This window comes from Brienomyrus brachyistius, chromosome 3 (genome assembly GCF_023856365.1).
Source record: "Brienomyrus brachyistius isolate T26 chromosome 3, BBRACH_0.4, whole genome shotgun sequence".
Classification (NCBI taxonomy): Eukaryota; Metazoa; Chordata; class Actinopteri; order Osteoglossiformes; family Mormyridae; genus Brienomyrus; species Brienomyrus brachyistius.
Genome location: NC_064535.1, coordinates 37,254,700 through 37,276,322, shown reverse-complemented (window position 1 = coordinate 37,276,322; position 21,623 = coordinate 37,254,700). Strand labels below are relative to the sequence as shown.

General features: G+C 50.9%; 1 protein-coding gene across 5 annotated transcripts in view; it reads left to right on the top strand.

Moving 5' to 3' along the window:
* plekha5 (pleckstrin homology domain containing, family A member 5) overlaps nucleotides 1–21,623 on the top strand; it is a 60,783-nt gene that overhangs the window by 11,084 nt on the left and 28,076 nt on the right. For all 5 annotated transcript variants that reach the window (XM_049006884.1, XM_049006883.1, XM_049006882.1 and 2 more), the window contains exon 4: nucleotides 21,407–21,490. In XM_049006884.1, the coding sequence (XP_048862841.1) occupies nucleotides 21,407–21,490 (84 nt within the window). The remainder of the gene's footprint in view (nucleotides 1–21,406; nucleotides 21,491–21,623) is intronic.

Here is a 21,623-nt window from a genome sequence, read left to right as displayed (position 1 = left end):
AGATCGCTGACATGGGTGACGGAAACGAGCTTCTTATGTAGGGTGCCATGGCTCAGCCTTAGCGAGGGAGGTGTTGTCCAAAAACATGCGGCTTAAGTGATCGGAGTGCCTGAACTGACCCTGCGTGTGACGGGGTGCCTGAACTGGCCCTGCTTGTGACGGGGTGCCTGAACTGACCCTGCGTGTGACGGGGTGCCTGAACTGACCCTGCGTGTGACGGGGTGCCTGAACTGGCCCTGCGTGTGACGGTGTGCCTGAACTGGCCCTGCTTGTGACGGTGTGCCTGAACTGGCCCTGCGTGTGACGGGGTGCCTGAACTGACCCTGCGTGTGACGGTGTGCCTGAACTGGCCCTGCGTGTGACGGTGTGCCTGAACTGGCCCTGCGTGTGACGGGGTGCCTGAACTGACCCTGCGTGTGACGGGGTGCCTGAACTGACCCTGCGTGTGACGGGGTGCCTGAACTGACCCTGCGTGTGACGGGGTGCCTGAACTGACCCTGCGTGTGACGGGGTGCCTGAACTGACCCTGCGTGCGACGGGGTGCCTGAACTCGCCCTGCGTGTGACGGAGTGTGCTCCCTGCAGTGACTGGCTGATTCCTACCTTGCACCAACCGCAATGTATTTATTGTATTATATTATACAGGATTACTTAATGCTTTTTCAGAATATTCAGTAGATTACTTGGTTGATCCCTTGCTGGGATTTGAAATGGCAAACTTCAGCATAGGAGTTCCTATCATTAACTGCTACACCACCTAGTGGTGAATGACAGTAATCATAGCTGTTGTGGCTATAGTGGTGGAATTATTAGATCTACACTGATAACAAATGTCATTTTAGGTGAAAGGTTTGTGTTGTCCTGGATGTCGATGTTTTGGTCACATGATGCATGTCAGAGCAGACTTGCCTCGCTGTACCGCTGAGTCGTCGCTGCTCTGTCCCTGGGGTAGCTGCTTTCATCAGGATTCGTTTCATTTTCTCTAGTGGTCTTCCTGCATGAAGAGGTCATTCCGCGTCGTCATGGCAGCCATGCTGTCTGCTCCCCAGCCCTTCCGGTTGACCAGGACTTGGGGCTCGTGACTCCTTGCTGGCTGTGACTCACTGCCAGCTGTGACTCCTTGCCAGCTGTGACTCATTGCCGGCCGGGACTCGATGAACCTCTGTGGAGTCTTTGGTGGGACAAAATGAAAATGTGATGAAGCCTCCAGCCACCTGCCAGTTGCCCCATGACACCCTGCTGCAGGCAGGCTTGGCACTGCCTGTAATAACTGTAAAAGTCACCCCCCCCCCCCCCGCCACCCGGTTGTGGGTCTCTGAATTACATGCGGTCTCCGTGATTGTTTTCAGCACAGGCTCCATGGTTGCTTACCATTTTACTCAGTTGCTTGTCCCACTGGTAATCCGGGGTTTCTCCCAGGAAGAGCCGGTAACTGGGGCCGGGGTCGCCGTTTATAATGTGATGATGTCGTGACACAGTGTCCCTCTGGGTGCTGCTGCTGCCTCCCGCCTCCTGGCCAATTTGGAATGGCGCCCCCTGCTGTGTGGGTGGAGTTGTGCCAGTTTCCCCTGGCTGCTCCGGTGCAGCAGGCGTGCGGTAAATCTCCGTGAGCGCCGTTTGTTTCGCCGGGAGACTCCTGGTGGAGTTGGGCGTGGCCGGGACACAGGCTCCCATTGTGTAATCCCGGGGTTTCGGTTCATTCGACCCCAGGGCCGTGATGAATGAAGCCATTGGTGTGTTTTTGAGAGGTGCCCGTGGGGGGGCGGGTCCTCGAGTGGAGTGGTGTGCGGCACGTGCCCTCTGGGACTCCCCGGGGGGGCCCTGCTCTGCACTGCCTTCCCTCCCATCCTCCCTGGAAAGGCCGTGGGGCAGAGCGGGGGGGGGGCATATCAGAGAGGCTCTATCTCAGCCTTTCAGCTGCAGTCTGTTTTGTAATTAAGCTGTGAGAGCTGCCTCCCCCGCCTTCTCTCCACTCTCTCCCTCCTTCTCTCTGTCCCTCTCTTTCCCTCCTTTCTTCCCTGTCTGTCACGCATTCTGCCTCCCTAAATCCCTCTACCCCTCTATCCCTTGTCTCTCTCCTTCCCCCCTCCTCCCTTTCACTCTCTTTCTCTCCTTTCTTCTCTGCCTCCTTCCCTCTCCCTTTCTCTCTCTCCCTCCCTGCCTTTCTCCCTCCCCTACCCTTTTCCATCTTTTTCCCTCTATCCTCTGCCTGCGTCTCCTCAGTCCCTCCTTCTTTCCTCTCTCTTTGCGTCCGTCCCTCTCCATCCCTCCCTCTCGTTCTTTCTCTCTCCCCTTGCCTCTCTTCCACCTTCCTTCCCTCTCTTCCTCCCTTCTTCCCTCCCTCTCTTTAGAGTGAGCACAGCCCCTTCTCTTCCTTGAGACCCTAAGTCTCCCGGTTTGACATCCTGACTCTCAGCCCGATCCCCCGTGAGAGTCTTTGGTGAGGGTCGTAATCCAGTCGTCCTGCTCGCTGCAGTCCCGCGAGGGCCGGGGAACTTCAGCTTGCCTTGTCTTTCGCGTTCCTGCCGTCACCTAGGCGTGTTTGGCGGTATCAGTGAAAACAGAACATTCCCTGCTGCCTCCCCCTCCCACCCCAAGATGGCCTGTCTCTTCCCCGGTTACCTGATCCCCATTCAGTCACACCTCAGTTCTGTCGCCATGGTGATAAATGGCATCCTGGAATCTCAGATCCTGAAACGTATCTGACTCTTACCTGGCGTTTGCGGTGTGTCCTTTTGGTTTTCTGCTGACGTCAGGTTTATACCGTCAACATGCTGTAGACACGGCCCAGTGACCTGTGCCGAGTACATGTGTGTGTCTCAGGGGTACGCGCTGAGGGGTACACACCGATGGTGGTGATCCTTGTGTACGTCTTTCGTGAAAAACTCTGGTTCACGGTAAGCTCTGGTTCCCTGACCTTATGACCCCTCTGCAGCCCCGACGGGAAAATCCTGCTGATCGCTACCTTAATCATGCCAGCTTTCTCTCGCCTTTATCTCTCATTCCCGCTGCTGCAGTCTCACTGTTCCTGGTCGGCCATGTTCTGTATGCATGCTATTGCCGCCCTGCTGGTAGCTCGTAGTACAGAAATTAAATTTTACTGTCCTGCCTTTTATAGGTTAGGCTGGAGGACAGGATGGAGGCAGAGCCCATGGGCTGCCTCTGGGGGTCTTTTTCTTATCGCGGGCTCCAGATGTTTGCGTGTAGATGCTGGCAGAGGCAGGCCGTCTGTGAGATGGTTTAAATGAGGGAGAAGCAGTCATGCATTTAGCAGATGAAAGGAAGCATCAGGGAGGACTGATAGCTGGCGGCCTGGGACACTGACCTCATGGCTCAGCACATGTCTGAGGGGGCGGAGCTTTGCCCTTAATGAAAAATAGGGGGTGGGGCTTGAGCTTTGCATTTTATGTAGTGGGATGGAGCTTGTTCTGTTTCTGAATGATAGAGGTGGGGCTTGAGATCTGTGTGTATGATGGGGTGAGGTTTCAGGCCTGCACTCTGTGTGTAGAGGGGTGGGACTTGGGCTGAATGATCGGGAAGGGGCTTGAGAGCTATTTGTGGAGGGGGTGGGGCTCGAGAGCTGCGTGCGGCGGCAGTAATACAGTGTGACACCTGTGTCCTAGACAGTGACATCACAAGTCGGTGTTAAGGAGAAATTATGCAAAACATAGGGTGGGGTGGGGAGGTAGGCCTAATACTGGGATCAAAGAGGGAGGGCCTTGCTGGGGTCATCAGTGCACCAATGTGTGCTGGCATGTTTGTGGGAATCCCGACGTGTGAGTTTCCCAAGAGCCCCAGGCCTCGCTGCCTCTCTGCCTCGCTGCCTCTCTGCAGCTGGGTCAGATATTCATCTCCCTCTGGTGAGTTTAAATGCAGGTTCAGCTCACAGCAAGCTGGCCACAGTGTAACTGGAAACCAGGCCGCTATCTCCAGGGTCCACCTGCCACAGGCACTGGTCAGGAGCGGACCCGCGTTCGGCGATCTTTAAATAGCCGCTCGGTTTTAATCACACCGTTCATCATTTCATCTTGAATCGTAGCAGCCAGTAAGTAGACAGTATCTGAACTCTTTTGCTCTCCATTTGCCTGTAGCGCCCTCTGCTGACTGCTTCAGCTCCAGGCTTCATGGCAGCACTTTGCTGCTGCTCCGGCTGCTGATGATGGAAGGTCCAGCAGGGGTCAGAGCTCCTCGCCGCGGACGTGTGAGGCACGAGACTCGCCCATTAGCAGCGTGCGGTTCTCATAAGGGACTGTTTTCTGGAAATTTGGTGACAGTGGTGTTTTCCACACAACGTCACCAACGGTAACGGTGCGTACTGTGGGATTCAGAGAGGATTAGACCTGTCAGCGTTCTGAGCTCGAACCACAGCAGGGCCCAGGGGCTGGAGGTTTTTAAACCCCGTAGAGTTCCGTAGCTCTGACTTTCTGACTGTCTCTCTCCTTTCGGTGGGGCTGGGGGGGCTGTGAAATTAGTGTTTTGGCTCGGAGGGCTCTGGACTGACGACCCTGCTTTGAAAGGCCGTTTTCATTCCCTGGAAATGAGTCGCAGCCAGGGGGCTCTGCACGGAGATTAGGGCTGTTATTTTAGTGGTCATTAGTGCTGGAGGGGCAGATAGGAGCAGAACAGCTTTACGGTGGTTAATGGACCACAGAGTGTCCAACTGGAGGACAAAGGAAGTGTTACAGTCTCATTAGAAAGTCATTTCTGAAAGAATAGCATGTTCTAAAAATGAAGGTTGTGCCTTTGGGATGGAGATTGCTGGTTAAGGTCGGCTCCTGTGTGTGCGCAGGGTTAGTACCTGACCCACAGCAGGATTTTTCTGGAGACTTGAACCACCAGCTTTGTCATTAGTTTCTTCCTAAACAAACAGTTTGATTGATTGCTTGTTTAGGTCTGAGCTGATGTGATGTGTGTGCAAAACATATTGTGCTCATGAAATTACGATGGGGTAGCATGTCAGGCTATCCTGCAACTTAGCTGAAATTAGCAGACAAGCCAGTGGAATTTTACAAGACAGCCTGCAGAGGGCAGTGTTGTTCAGGCAATGCAGAGCCTATTTCACACTTTTAAGGGACTGGTTCTGTGTTATTGTGGGCCCCCGTGGTAGTGTTTTGGTGCTGTAGTGGGATGCGTCATGTCTCTCTGGAGGAGTTGGTCCAGTCATGTCATTTCCATTTGGTGGTAATCGCTGCTCGAACCTCAGACCCAGCCTTGTGGCCCTTCAGATCAGGCGATGGTGGCCTCTGTGGGCAAATCAGATGTGATAACTTGATTCTTCACGGCGTTCTTCACACTAATAAGGATCACATTCCTGCATGGGGCACCCAGCAGCCGTGGTGAATGGGCTTTTGCTCACAAGCCAGTACTGTTGGTGCCTTTTCAGCGTAAAATTATAGGGAGGTGTCAGCTAGTATATTCTGCTATAAGTACTTGACCACCATAACACCAGTTACCCGCAGTACGTCTCTCTCTTTCTCTCCATTTGCTGCGTCCTGCCATTCTGGTCTTGATTCTCCAAAACAGGTAAGCTCCTATACCTGACATTCTCCTGCTCATTTGTTTGAATGATTGTTTTGTTACATTAAATATTTGCCTGCTGCAGTGCATTATGGGAGCTCTGGCATTCTGGTCACCCTAATGCTGGAGATTGAGGGCTTCCTTCAGGTGCCCTTAGGGGGACACTGATGCTGTGGGTTTTTTGTAGCCAGACCCAATTATTCTTGTCCTCATACTGAGTTCAGCCTTGGGGTGGGGGGGCTGGGCACTGTCCTGCTAGGATAAGTGGACTAGGGCAGACTGGGGGATGGACATCCATCACCAGAGTGAGAGATGCTCTTGCTGGCCCAGATGATTCTTTTAGTCCAGTATCGTGTTTTTTGGCTGATGAGAAGTAGGACACAGGACCTGCAGGAGGCGCCGCTGTGGTTGTCGTAATTAGCTACTGAGCATGCTCCCTGCTGGCCCGGCTGGAGCTGCAGCGAGGCCCGAGTGCGATTGGAGCCCGTCAGTGCCGCTCGCCTGCCCGCCCGCTCGCTCTTCCTCGCTCGCTCTCTTGCTCATTCACTCGCGCTCTGTGGCTCTGCTCGTCGCTATCAGCTTGCCCTGGAAGACGAGAGGGTCTATCTGTCTGTCCGGAGAAAGTCTGCGAGCCGCTGGGGGAAAGGAGGAACGTTTTGGGGACAGAGGGAAAGGGGGAGAGAGAGGGAGTGAGAGAGAGAGAGAGTACTCTAGCTCTGGTATTGCTGCCAGGATCTACGCTCCAGGCTGGCAGCCGGTAAGGTCTATCACCGCTCGTGTGTGTTTCCGGGGGCTTGTCCGTCGTGGGGGTGGTTTGTGTGCTCTGCTCCCGGCTGGGGTGGCGTAGACTGTCCACACTCAGTCTGCAGATCTGCCGGCAGACGTACACACGCACACACACTGGGGAAGCTGGTGGGACCCGGTCTGCTTAGATGGCTGCTCTTACCAGTGTTTCTGCTGACTACACTGTGTGTGTTTGTTATAAACGTTCCTGTATTAAATAATTCCGTATTCTCTTTTTTTTTTAAATTTAAGTAAATAAGGCCTCAGTGATTTGGTTATACAACAAGGATGACTTGCATTAACAGGGATCGTGCTGTTTGACCTTTTGGTATGTACTCATAATTGCTGTGCTTGTGGATTGTATCTGGTTTACTTTCTTGGAGGCTGGATTTGCCTGGGTGGTAAGGTACTGTGTGTTAGGGGAGAGACTGAGAGTGAAGCAGCTCGCTGGCCGGTCTGCGCGTCGCCTGACTTTCCTTCCCTGGGGTGCTGATGAAACCGGCCCTCTCCATCTTCCCGTCCCCGTTTCCCCCGGGGCGAGTCTCCTACGCAGATGAGCGCGCTTCCTCGGCCACATCCTCGCATATCTTCTGGCCTCTTTAATTTTTCACTTGTTGAGTTGCAGAATGTTAAAACGAGGGATGCAACGTAAACATGTCAGTGGGATGTTAGCCTCCAACGTCCCCGACCGCCGATGGTTTTGGAAAGCCTGTTTCACCGCAGCGACCTGGCCGTGTACTGTGTCCGCTTGTTCATCCACAGGGAGGTTATTAAGATCTGTGTGCTCACCCGTGCTGCTGACTGAGGCAGAGTCGGAGACGGCAGGTGGATGGGAGCGAGGCTCCGACCATTACGTAACCCTGTGCTTATCGCCCTGCCGGAACCTCCTCCCAGACTTGTTGGCCTGTGCCTGAATGCTCACCAGACTCATCTCCTCCTGCCCGTTACACTCCTGTGGGGTCCATCTACCTGTTGTTTTTTTTTTGCCAGCTGATAATGGATTTGAGACCAGAGGGGGGTTTATTGTGTGTCCCGCAAATGAGCAAACAAGATGAGGCATTTCACAGTCCTGCCGAGCGCGAGAAGGTGACCACCGCAAGGAAAGGTTATGGAAGGGGGACCGTGGCTCAGTCCCACACCTTCCAGCAGCGGCAGTCTCCTTAGATTTTGGGGACTTGGCCGTGGGGGGGACCAGTAGTCAAACCAACAGTGTTTTACCCCACTCAAAAAGATGATGCCGTTACCAGGGTTACCGCAACAAACCAGGGTCGTGACATATGGGTCAGTGATCTCATCATTTGCCACGGAAATGAAACTAAACGGTAGTGATTTGGCTGCTTTTGACATAAAGGGAAGAAACGGTTTTTATTTTTTCGTGGTTTTTTTATCAGGTCGACTGAGCCCTTTTGGGGCCATTCTGCTTTTTCACGAGGAGATTTCAGGATTTCAGTTTGACTCAGGGTGCGTGGGGGGGGGGGGGTAAACACTTTTGAATCAATTTTAACTGTTTTTAAAGGAAGACTTTCATGTAAGAAAGAACCTTCTGGTTGGTTTGCTGCAGAAGTCAGTCAGTGGTACAAGGAAGAGACCCGTTTGCCTTCTAAGTGTTTTTTGGTTCCTTTTTGTACATTCGGGGGCCAAAGATCACCAGATTATTCCTGTCAGTGCCCACGTGGTGAGGGCAGGTCTGGACAGATGACCAAGTGCTTGGCTTGAGGGTCTTGGTTGAGGGTCTTGGCTTACTATGGCATTCCATAACTGCGACAGTTCAGCATGGAGAAGGTGCCAGACTAGATACCTGCTGCTGTCCCATCGAGACTCATGAACACCACTATGTCAGTCTTATTTTACAGCAAAACCACTTTGTCAGACTTATTTTAGAGCAGAACCGCTTTACGTCAGGCTTATTTTAGATCAGAACCGCTTTACGTCAGGCTTATTTTAGATCAGAACCGCTTTACGTCAGGCTTATATTAGAGCAGAACCACTTTGTCAGACTTATTTTAGAGCAGAACTGCTTTATGTCAGGCTTATTTTAGAGCCGAGCCGCTTTATGTCAGGCTTATTTTATAGCAGAACCGCTTTGTCAGGTTTATTTTAGATCAGAACCGCTTTATGTCAGGCTTATTTTATAGCAGAACCGCTTTGTCAGGTTTATTTTAGATCAGAACTGCTTTACGTCAGGCTTATTTTAGAGCAGAGCCGCTTTACGTCAGGCTTATTTTAGATCAGAACCGCTTTATGCCAGGCTTATTTTATAGCAGAACCGCTTTATGTCAGGCTTATTTTAGAGCCGAGCCGCTTTACGTCAGGCTTATTTTAGAGCAGAACTGCTTTATGTCAGGCTTATTTTAGATCAGAACCGCTTTATGTCAGGCTTATTTTAGATCAGAACCGCTTTATGTCAGGCTTATTTTATAGCAGAACCGCTTTATGTCAGGTTTATTTTAGATCAGAACCGCTTTACGTCAGGCTTATTTTAGATCAGAACCGCTTTATGTCAGGCTTATTTTAGAGCAGAACCGCTTTACGTCAGGCTTATTTTAGAACAGAACCGCTTTACGTCAGGCTTATTTTAGAGCAGAACCGCTTTACGTCAGGCTTATTTTAGAGCAGAACCGCTTTATGTCAGGCTTATTTTAGAGCTGTTACTTGCCCGGAATTTCAAGGTGGTCGCTTTGGTTTGGTTCCGTGGTTCAGGGGGGAGGGTAGTAATCTCACCTAAATTGTTGGGAGAAGAAGCGAAAGTGAACTTCTGACCTGTGCAGGAGGACGTTTATAAAAAAGTGACAGCCCCCCCTCCCTGGTTCCTGGTTGATCTGCAGGCTTCTTGATTCACTGGTTGAGAGACACAGGGAGTCTGACATTTGACTTTCATGATGTTTCTGTCTGGGTTTTCAGAGAGTTGGTCCGTAAGAGCAGCGGGGAGCCCAGCAGGATGGTCTCTGTTCACCTCATCTCCTCCCGACTCACGGGGTCTAGGCTTTTGGGGGGGGTGGGGGGGGGGTGTTGATGGAGGATTCTGGGATGCAGCAGAGACCTACACATGAGCAGGACAACATGGACATGATTAGTCGCTAAATCATTTCCATGTCCATCATAACAGAAATGACATCGTACAGGAGGTGGGTCCAAGCAACTAATGGAGTTGGGACCAACCAATCAGGAGTCTTCTAAAATGTGATTGGTTGTCTCTCTGAACCAATCATTTGGTTGATTCATGTGGTACAGCGTATCTGAGCGACGCTTACTCAACTTCTAGAGGTAGGACTTTTCATTGCTGCAGGCAGGAGGCAGCCCTGCCTTGGTGTTTGTTCGCAGAACGTTGTGGTCTTTCTCAGGATGTTTTCCAGCTGCACGCTTAACCGGTTTCTGTAGACCATAATTTAAGCCTTCAGGGTAACGGGACGGTCTGTGGGAGCATGTTTTCAGAAATCTGTCAGACTTAATGAAGGCAACATCGCTTGACAGTGCGCATTGTCAAGTACCATTTCCTGGACTTTCTCTCTAGGGTGAGGTTGACGAACCTATCTAAGGTGTTCCTGTGAGGCTGTCAGAGTCAACGGTGTTTGTCAGCCTCACTGCAGAACACCTCCAGATATCGATCATGCTTCTTTTTGATGAATACTCAATGCATCATGTAGTTTCTCACACACTTGGAAGCTGCGTTTACTGTACGAACCTTGAGAACTCCTTCAGAATTCGGGTTGAGAGAGGATTTCCCTGTTGTACCTTCCACTCGAGTGTCCTTGACGTGATTTTGTTGAACTGGAGTTTAGTGACACCTGTTGGCCACCCATGATCCCGAAGCGTGACTTTTGGGAAGTTGAACTGGATGTGACCTAACAGAATGTGAACAGCGACTAACCACTGGGTGTTTAGCTGGATCATAGGCGACCCTTGTGAAAATTAATCAGAAGATTCTGCAGCTGCCAAACTATTGTAGCTCAATTTACGATCTATAGCACCCCCTATAATACATGCCGGGGGAGTAGATGTGATTTTAATTTAAACGGATCTAACCTCTCCAAACATCCACCTTACTACTGACCTCACTACCTCATCGGATCTTAAGAGGAAACCATATGCACTTCAAATTGTATGTAGCGGCTGTGTGTGAATGAAGGCTCCCCTTATCTGGGGTGAAGCTGATGAGATGGGACAGGCTCATTCACTGGGTCGCTGGAGGACCTGAGGCTGTTAATGGGCTAATGGAGACATTAGTGTGAGCCGCACGCACCTTCTCGGGACTTGCTCTTAATAGCTATTTGAGTGTGCATTGGAACAAAACCATTCTTGACGAGCTCGTTCTTGATAATGTGGCCGGAGCACGTGAGTCCATGAATAAGCAAAGAGGCCCTCGGACAGCAGAGGTTTAAATCTCCATATACTGCTGTCAGAAGTGGTTTCATTGCATAATCCCAGTGTGATGAACTTATTGCAGTTCTGTGGTCCCGATCGATGGAGAGTCGAGGCAGGATGCCTCACCCTGTTTTTGCTCCGTACCTCACCCTGTTCCTTGGACTATACCTCCTTCCCTTCCATCTGATCACCTTCCAGCTGGACCTCAATATTTCAGTTCCAGATTAAGCCAACCAGTGACCTTCTGCCTTGTATCCAGACCAGGTCTTCAGGTTGCACTTCCAGCTGTTCTTCAAGCTGTTCCCAGGATGCCTATTCTTTTCTGCTGTTGCCCATCAAGTCGCAAGAAAGAGAACATGAGTTAGAGATGGCAGCACCCGATGTCACGGGAATGACCCCTGCAGGACTCTTCTCTCAGCATCTGAGTCATGCGTTCTCGTACTGTTTGGGTACGAGCGTGGCTGTCCAGTTTCCTCCACCTCTATGGGATGTTGATGTGTAGCTCAAGTTCAATGGGGTGGTTACAGCAGTGAAGGACAGGCCGCTCCCAAAAATGGGAGTGAAGAAGAGGATCAGAGCAGGAGGTTCTGCAAATATGTGGCAGGATCACAGAAGACAGAGAGGAGGCGGAAACAGACCTGTCCATTTGTGTGTCATTGGGATGCTGAACTCGGTACGAGCATCTCAGGATTACTTGATCATGCAGTGATTCAGCCCAGCCTGCCTGAAGGCTGATGTATTTTCCTCCCGCGGCACCTTGGCATGTTTGTCCATGGATTTAAACGTTTTCGAAAAATATTTCTGCCTGCAGCCTGCTGGACTCATTTTCTTGACCCAGGCCGCTAAATTTATTCATATTTTACACAGTTATTGATATGCTCCTTGCGTATTTTCACAGCAGGATACAAAGCAAAGATTTTAATGAGGCTCTTCTCACTGCATCTGACACCTAAAATCTAAGCTTTTGGTCACTGGTGGCAGTGATTGCGTTGGTGTAATGTCCTACTGTTTAAAGTGCGGGGAGTGTCACCCATGATTGGTTTGTCCCCCACCCTGAGACTCGTGTGTGGATGGGAGAGAAAACATGATGAATAAGGTTCAAAAGTAAGAGTGTGCTTGTTTTAAAGATGACATTTCACCATTCACAGGGACTCTGTACCGGGGGGAGGTACTATTCACAGGGACTCTGTACCTGGAGGGGAGGTACTATTCACAGGGACTCTGTACCTGGAGGGGAGGTACTATTCACAGGGACTCTGTACCTGGAGGGGAGGTACCATTCACAGGGACTCTGTACCTGGAGGGGAGGTACCATTCACAGGGACTCTGTACCTGGAGGGGAGGTACCATTCACAGGGACTCTGTACCTGGAGGGGAGGTACCATTCACAGGGACTCTGTACCGGGGGGAGGTACCATTCACAGGGACTCTGTACCTGGAGTGGAGGTACCATTCACAGGGACTCTGTACCTGGAGGGGAGGTACCATTCACAGGGACTCTGTACCGGAGGGAGGTACCATTCACAGGGACTCTGTACCGGGGGGAGGTACCATTCACAGGGACTCTGTACCTGGAGGGGAGGTACCATTCACAGGGACTCTGTACCGGGGGGAGGTACCATTCACAGGGACTCTGTACCGGGGGGAGGTACCATTCACAGGGACTCTGTACCTGGGGGAGGTACCATTCACAGGGACTCTGTACCTGGGGGAGGTACCATTCACAGGGACTCTGTACCTGGAGGGGAGGTACCATTCACAGGGACTCTGTACCGGGGGGAGGTACCATTCACAGGGACTCTGTACCTGGAGGGGAGGTACCATTCACAGGTACTCTGTACCTGGAGGGGAGGTACCATTCACAGGGACTCTGTACCTGGAGGGGAGGTACCATTCACAGGGACTCTGTACCTGGAGGGGAGGTACCATTCACAGGGACTCTGTACCTGGAGGAGGTACCATTCACAGGGACTCTGTACCTGGAGGGGAGGTACCATTCACAGGGACTCTGTACCTGGAGGGGAGGTACCATTCACAGGGACTCTGTACCTGGAGGGGAGGTACCATTCACAGGGACTCTGTACCTGGAGGGGAGGTACCATTCACAGGGACTCTGTACCTGGAGGGGAGGTACCATTCACAGGGACTCTGTACCTGGAGGGGAGGTACCATTCACAGGGACTCTGTACCTGGAGGGGAGGTACCATTCACAGGGACTCTGTACCTGGAGGGGAGGTACCATTCACAGGAACTCTGTACCAGGATGTTTTGGTCTGAGGGGTGTGATCAGTGATTCTGCTTTTGCATGTATTTATCAAATGAGTCAGGATGCTCCTTTTCCCCACTGGCACGAGTGCCGGAAATTTCTCTGAAATACCAAACGCTTGGTCTGTTGCCCTTTTGCTACACCGCCTCCCTTGAGTGGGTTGCAAATGTCAAGTGCAGTCCCCCTCCAGGATGGAATGGTATAGCTGGGTAAAACACAACAGGAATTCCTGACCCTGTGTTCTGCGACAGAGCGGTGGTGCTTCAGGATAGGGAGGGGGCAGGTGGGCCGCATTTTGGTGGTTGACGGTCTCCTACCCTTTGTGTTTAAGCTACACATCAGTTTGCCATTTGTCAAGGATCTTCGTTCTCCAGCTTCTGGTCGTGACCATTATCAGTATGATACCTGAGTATCAGTGTTTACCCTCAACAAACCTGCATACACTGGTCCAAGGTCCAGGCCAATGTTCTTGACCACTGGTAGGAGACACCTCAGATGTTGCTGGTTGCCGATTTACGATAGATTCCATTGAGTGTTTCATAAATTTGCAGTCATTAAGTGTTTTTTTTTCTTTCATTTTTATCCTCATTTTCCTTTATGGCTGATTGAGTTTCCCTGAACTGCTTCCCTTGAAGGGCGATCATGTCTTGTTTTCCCAAACGTGTGGGTGGTGAGCTGCAAGATGATGAATATTTTCTGAGAAGTTGCGATTTGTGACACGTCCATTCAGAATCCACAGCAGAGATGGGGGATGGTGGACGCAATGGTGTTGATTAATTTATCATTGTTCGTGAGAGGCACTGCGTTCTGGGTAGTGGATAAAAGCACTGATGGGCTATTGACGATGCTGTTCGTTCAGCGTTAAGCTGCCCTCTGGTGGTGTAATTGGGCAGAACGCAAGGGGCCGGGATGTCAGGGTTACAGCAGGGAGGACCTCTGTCACCATTTTCGTTCTGCTGAGATGCTTGTGGTTTTGTCTTTGTTTTTGTTCTGGGCTGGACGGTGGTACAGCGGTGATGGCAGTTTCCGAATACAACAGTAGTTTAAAACAAAAAAAATAAACAGATTTGTTGACAGCCCTCACAAAGAGGAAACCCTTAAACGTTATGACTCACGGCTAGAGAGGGGGTGTCTTCGGAGGCGGGGCAGCCTCCCGTGAGTTTTGGGAATAAGTGTAGGTTCAGGTGAAGGCGGTGCGAGTTCTGTCTCGGTCTGCTCCCTTAATTGTGAGTCGTTGCGGGCCAGCTGTCTCTCCCCCTCCATTCGTATCAGTCCGCCCCCCCCCGATTGTCTGTAGCAGGGTGGGTGTGGCATCGCTCAGGTGTCGGATTACAGGGCCGCGCGCTGACGGGCTGAGGCAGGACTCTGTCGGCCGCGAGGCTTTATCTCCGCGGGAGCCTGAGTGCTGCAGCTCATTACAGCAAAGCTTGTTCACACTGCATCCCTCCCCAGTGCGGGTCTGTGCGGATAAAAATCTCCGTTCATCTCGCCATCTCCCGAGGGCTCCTTCACCCCTCTTGTTTCTGGACATGTAATGTCGTAAGTAAGCCGTGCTGCGTTATTACCTGGGGTTTGACCAGTTTGTGATTCTCGCTTCGTTCTGCCTTATTTATGTGTGGCTCGGCACCTGCCACAGGGTTTAGAATGTGTGTGTTTTTTTTTTTTTTTTCTCTCCCCGGATTCTGTTAAAGTTTTAAAAAAAATTTACTTCTTGCTGCTTCCCCCGCAATGAAAATTGACTTCTTTTTGTTTAATGGCGTTGAGTTTCTGCCGGGTGTGTGTGTGTGTGTGTGTGTGTGTGTGTGTGTGTGTTAGAGATGCTGTTGCATTTATGGGGTGAATCGGTGCCATCCAGTGCAGGTGGATTTTGAAGTGCAGTGTTTGGTTTGGATGCGGGCCGTCCCACTGCGCAGTGAGAGAGGGCCGGATAGCGCTCGACTGGGGGGCTCTCACTGCTGCTTCACTTCTTCGCTTCCTGGCCAATTAAAACACTTCTCTCCCTCTGGATAAAGCCCTGATTACCCCAAGTACTCCAGGGGCGCTGAATGCGGGAGCTCAGATTGTGTAGGAGGGTAGCTACCTATGCAGCTTCTGCATCATCAGCTGCCCCCTCCAGTGCGGCTCTCTGACTCAGTGACGGTGATATTGTGTGCAGTCTGGGTGTCGCAACCTTGTTCCGTTTCCTTAGATACCAGTCTGCCCCGCCCTGTCTGATTGGGCATGGTGGACACCTGTGAGTCACGCCCCCCGTGGTCACCTGACCCATGTCGGTTACAGCCCTGGTTCCACCCCAGGGAGCTCGGGGGGGTCACGTGGCTGGCCCCCCTGAGCCCCCCCTCATCTGTACACTTGGCCCCTCCCTCTTTCTGTTTCACTAAGTCTGGCTTTCAGTAGCGCCCAGAGATGCCTCGAGCAGGTAGTGTCCAGAAGGAGTGGAAGTAGACTGTGACGGATCGACATCTTACAGGGTCACCGATGTCACGGGCGTTAATCAGACGGGGGGAGGGGGGGGGGGCGCTTCCTTCTGCCGGCACCATTTATCTTCATTCTGCTTGAAGTGCGAGGAAATATAGTTGTAATTCAATCCTGGAGGGGGGGGGGGGACCTGTGTACGTCCTGCTGTCTGCTCCATATAGAAGCGTATTTATGGGGGGGGTGAATAAGAGTATCAGTATATCCCATCTATATTTCCTGGGAAGCCAAAATCTTGGACTGACCCCAACATAGACAGGGAAATATGTGGAGTTTGTCATTCCTGCTGGGGGCAGGGGGGGGCACAGAGAGCAGGGCGAGTGACAGCATAAATGGAGCTTTGGCAAGGGGGGGGGCTGGTTTTGTGCCCTAGTGTGCCTGAGCCTTGGGCTGTTTTCATGCACCTTTAGTTTTACTTCCACCTGGAGTGGAATTTCCCATTAATTTGTGCATCTAGGTAACTCTCCGTAGTGATGATGACTGCTAGGGACTTTAATGCTGCTTTGTCTCGTTTCTGTCGAATTGGGGCTGTCTGCCATCGGCCAGCTGATACGCCATAACCGCATTTCATTCCAGCTGTTGGTGACGCACGGAGGGTATTAATATTTTACCGCCCGGCCAGATGGTCGCCGTTCTCTGCTCGCCGCGGCGGGCAGCCACGTGAAAGGCGAGCCTGTGACTGGCTTGTAACCCCGCCCCCACTGAGAAGGGCACCTCAGGAGCGCTGCCAGCCGCCTGAACTGTGCCGATGCTCCCTGGGAGGATACAGGCGGCGTGGGGCCGTCCCCATCGAGGAAACGTCCTCCTCCGTCTCGGTCCCGATGCAGGGTGACGGCAAACAGCCGTGTATATAAGCAGATCCCGACAGATAAGCACCTTGCCTGGAGACAAAGGTAAAAACTGGCCCAAAGCGCTTCAAATTTGGCTTATCGGGTCTCAGTCCAGAAATGTCACATTTAAATACATTTAACTAAAATATCGGTCAGTTTCACCATCAGTTACTCCAGAAGCCCACAAAAACAAAACAGTGAATTAGGTACCAGAATAACAATTTTAAAATAAAGTTTTCCGGCAGGTTTATAGCAGAATCCCACGATCAACTGCGGAAACCTGTCGTGGAAATGAAAATAAGGTCCCCACTCGTTAAAGATAACGACTTGAATTTTTTGCGTCTTTATTTGATAGAAAAATAAAACATTCTGCCTTATTAAATCAAACCTGGGCAGTTTACATTGTGTAAGTGTGGAGTTTGAGTCGCGTTGAGGCGAGGAGCTGTGGCGTGGAGACGTCTCTGTCGTCGTCGTCCCTGTGTTTTTTTGGTTAGTCCCATTACGCCGAAGACTTCGGGCTGTTAATCTGCCTGCCCTTCGTTTGGGGTTTAGTGGGGGGGGATGTGTTTCAGCGCAGTGAGGGTTTCTGAGAACCTTCCACTCATTCTGCAGTCGGTGGGTAACGGCGCACCGCCACGGTTTCCATGGCGATCCTGCCCTGAGCACTTCTGCGGCCCTTCAGTTGGGCCCGCATGCACGTCGCATGTGCGCCCTTTGGCTGTTAATCACTTCGCCGCTTCTCCTCGGCCGGGCGAAGCCGACTGCCACGACTCGTCCATCCATTGTGTTGCCTGGGATAATTCGGCATGACTGTGCCCGCCTCGCTGACCCTCCTAATGAGAGCTGCATGCTGCGGCGAGTTTCTCTGCGGTCTGAGATGCGTTTGTGTGCCTGTCTCCGGACGAAGCCTCCCTGTTCATGCGGCATTGCTCTCCGTGAAGGTCATCGGGGTCTCTGCTGTTTTCGTACAAGCTGTTCTTCTATTCCCCCATCAAACGCCGTCCACAGAACACCTTGCCCCATCCCAGTGCCCTCGTATAGTCTTCCAGACTGCAGGCTGTTCCTCACTTTGCCTTATATGGGTGAAGGCGGAGCAGCTTCCGGGAGGAAGTGTCTTACTTTTCTGAAGTCAGACATGATGAGACTAGTGCTGCCTGCAGTGGATTGGAGATAATGCTACATTCGCTACACTAACTCTGCCTGTCTAAAAATCAACTCCGAGTGACGTGTCCAACGGAAGCGAGAGGTATTCAGTGCGGAATAATATTTTATAGTTGTAGAGAAATGTATTTATGAAGCTGGCAGGGCTGGAGCACTGATTGGAGTGCGTTGACTCAACGGCCAATCAGAGTTGTTCTCTTCTCCCAGGAATAATGCACGTTTTGGTCACCGTAGTGACGCAAGGAGGTTGGGGCAAAACGGTCTGAAACGGGCTTGAGTAAAGATGCATAAAGCTCTGTTGGCCTCTCTGTTAAAATTTATCGTAGTTATTAAACTGTAAGTTATTAAACTTAATGGGGCCCTGCATTAAAACGGGGCAGGTCTCTGCCCCCCCTTGCCTGTCTCTGTTCCCTTGGAGTTTACTGAGCCTGTAATTGGCCATCAGCGCTGGTCTCTTTCCCCATTTGAGTTCCAAATGGGAAGGTTCCAGACTTTTTACTTTTGGGATGGAGTATCGCCCTGCCACTGGAGGGCCAGGCAGTTCATGGCAGGGAGGTGTGTGGCCAGGGCTAGATGACCTTTCAGGAAAGGGCGACCGACCTGCCTGGGCAGAATGACAAGGTCTCCTCAGAGCATGGTGCCCATTGTCCAGTCTGCCCCCCCCCCCCATGTTACATTGGGAGGGACATTGTCCAAATACAAAACATCATTTATGGAACGTAAACGCAAATCCACACAAAGCCAGAAGGACAGTGCCTTCCCTCCCTATGTCTCGAGGCTCGGATGTTAAATCAAGGTGACGGTCACCAAACACTCCTCGTTTAAATTAGCTCTGAGAGGAGTGGCACCCTGGGGGCGCAGGCTGCTTCTGCACAGATAACACACACACACACACACACACACACACACACACACACACAAAGTACACTTGTGTTTCTCTAGCTGTGTTTTAATTCTCGTTTTAATGTAATTAATGGTTCCCACGTGAGGGAATGGCTGTATATTTCTGGGATACTCTGTAAGGTCCATTTTCTCTGGTTCTCCAAACATAACCCAGAAGGTTAAGGAAACACCCATGTGGCTGCATTACAGAACACAGCGGTGGGGAGGTGGGCTGGCGGGTTGCTGGTGAACACTGACACACAGAGCGGGACCCTGAACCTTCCTCATTGCCTTCCTGTCCTGCTCTGCTTCACTCCTCCCACTTTGCTTTGCTGATTGCTCCCCCCTCTCCCCACCCCCGCCCCCCATCCCTCCTGGAGGTCACCTTTTACTTGACGTGTGTCTAATTAGGCGTGTTTACCTTCTGGGGGTCGTTTATCAGCTCCGCACATCTCCCGTCCCTGGGGACAGAAATTAGGGTCCACAGTTTTCTTCATGCCTTTTAGATTTTGCGATTTTTTTTTTTTATTTTTTTTTTTCTCCACTGACTTAATTGTGGTTTTTCTTTGTTTTAAGCAGAATTAAGGAGGACTTGTTACGCAGACCGAAATGAGAGGTTGCTGTTTACTTGGTTTGCGTCTGTCATAAAGAATTGCCAGTAGACCCCATGTCACCCGTTTACATGAAGCTTAAGAACATAACCAACACCATACCACCCCTGGAGAGTAAAAATTATCCTGGGTATATCGCCTGGGTGCCTCATTAGCGCCACTTACAGGCCTGTCAGGCACCTGCAGGTATCTGCAGGATTTATTCATCCCCTTGAAGTCACTTAATATTCTAAAAGATGGGGGAAAAATGATCTGGGTACCAGCAGCTGAGTGCATGTGGGATGTCACCAGACTGGTCATGTGACCTGCGGTGGGGGGCAGGGCATCCCTCCAATCAGAGAGAGGGTTTGGTGTTACAGGAGTTTAATTGCCTTTAATTTAATGAGCTGTCCTGTTGTGTGTTTCCCAGGGGACTAGCGGGAGCCTGGCGTTCATCCTGCACGGGCATGAGAATATTAGAGCTCCAGTCAGTTTACTGGGCTGACTCGCATTTCACTGGGTTGACTGGATACGGGGGCAGCCACGTGAATTTGGCTCCTCTGGGAACCACAACAGGGCGACTTAAATGAATATTTCATGATTTGACTTTTCAGGCAGTTATGCTGAACAGGAGGACAGATGGAAAGTTTCTCCTTAAAATGGCGCCATCATTGTTCGTTTCGTTTCTCTGTGAGTCATTAATGTATTTATTTTGTGATTTTCTCATTGTGTAGTCGAACCATCTGGATAGATTTTCTGATAGCTTTTCTGGGTGAATTAAGGATGTCGTCGGCCTCATGGAAGGTTCTGGAAGCCGAACAAAGGCTTTTCTCGTTCGCGTTTGATCGTTTAGTTGGCCTCCCTGAGGCCTGTATAACAGAGCAAGATTTAGTTAGCCGTATAACTTGTCAGATTTAAGGTAGTCTGGGCTTAATGTAAGTGAACAAAGATAAAGTACATTTTAAACTTGGCTAACTTAAGTCTGGCCCCTGGCATGAAAACAGCCATCAATCGTGTACGTTTGTGCTTCTTTTCCGCCGAGGTTTTTCCCACCAGAAGAAAATACACGATATACTTCATCTGGCCAACTCAGTCTGCCTCCATGACACAGAAATACGCGCACACACACCCCACCTGCACGCTGGCCTTCTCGTAGACCTCGATGCTCTTTTATTTTTAAGCGCCGGTGTTGGGTTTGACCACTGCCGCTGCTCTTTGTGGTAGAAAGACATCGTGTAATGAGACTAGGATGGATTCGGGGCCTGACCCGCGCACGTGGATAATGATTTAATGTTTCAGGCATGAGGTCGGTGCCCGTGAGGTAAGGTACTGTCACGAGGACACTTTCCTGTCACTGTCACATGAGTTCTCTCCTCTGGTAGCCAGGTGCCACCCTCTGCCCGCATGCCACCCTCTGCCCGCATGCCACCCTCTGTCGGCCGACAAACAAGTCCACTTTGGTCCGGCCTTCAAGGTCACTTCCCTATGTGTGTTTATCGAAGGATACTTCATTGGTATGGAAGTAGACATCTTAAGACGGATGTTTTGAGGATGCCCTTCCAGAAAAAAGTAGTCATCTGCTCCTTTAAGATACAGTTTTATTGATTCCGGGGGAAATTCTGGTGCGTACTGCAGCAAGACGCGTAGAATGCAGGCGAGCGTAAAGTGCCAAAGTGCAAAGACAGCGTGCACGGTGCCAACAAGTAAACATCGTACAAGCGAATTAAACAGTACGCAAATAGAATATCCTGAAAAGCAGAATATTGGAAGGTTTTAAAACACTTTTTAATGAAAGTTAGGTAGTAAGTTATTTCTGTGTTGGTAGCATACATTCCAGCAGGCAATTACCGCGACACTTTTCCTGTTAAGTCCCCTGTTTTCTTTTCTGCCGTCTAAGGGCACAGATGAATATTAATGTTGTTTGGAGATGCAGTTTCCATAACACCAGGCCATGTAAGCACAAATTAAACAAAATGTCCCTGTCATCTACCCTGCCTGATCCACCATGGAACCAACCCGTCCCGGTGTTACTGATTTATTATCCTCATTTATTCCTTCATTATTGTACAGATCTATATTGCTTTTTGCGTTTTAGATGACAGCTTAGGCTTAAGAATCTTTGGTTGTTTATTTCTAGTTACTGTTGGTATTTATCCAGGGACCCAATACTGGGTAAGTGGTGGGTAGACGGGTGAATAGTTTTAAAAAATAAACCTATAAATCTATCATGTCATACTTGGATGGGTTGTTTAATAGTTCTTTGTGGTTCTAGGCCTCGTGGTTCTTTGTGGTTCTAGGGCTTGTGGTTCTTTGTGGTTCAGCGTTGTGTAACCCCCAAGGCAATGAGCTCCCAGTTTGGGTCATTCTCCCACCTTACACCGTACACAGGCTCCAGGGCACAGGCCAGCAGCCCTGTGAGGAATGTGGGAGCCGCCCACAGAATTCTAACTAAGCAGGGCGCGCCCCCCTTTGGGAGCGAGGGAGGGGTTGTCCGTGCTCTGGGTCCTAACATGCTCTCTCTCTCTCTCTATCTGTCCCCTCCAGTCACAATGAGCGGAAAGTGACCTGCAAGCATCCAGTGACCGGCTCACCCTCGCAAGACAACTGCATCTTCGTCGTCAACGAGCAGTAAGTCACTTCACCGTCCTGCGGCGCTCGTGGTGTTTCCATGCAGACTCACAGGCCCATCGCCGAGATTCTGGGCAAATGGGTTCTGATTCTGCGACCCAGGCGAGCACTGGAGGCAGGGCATCCCCCCCCC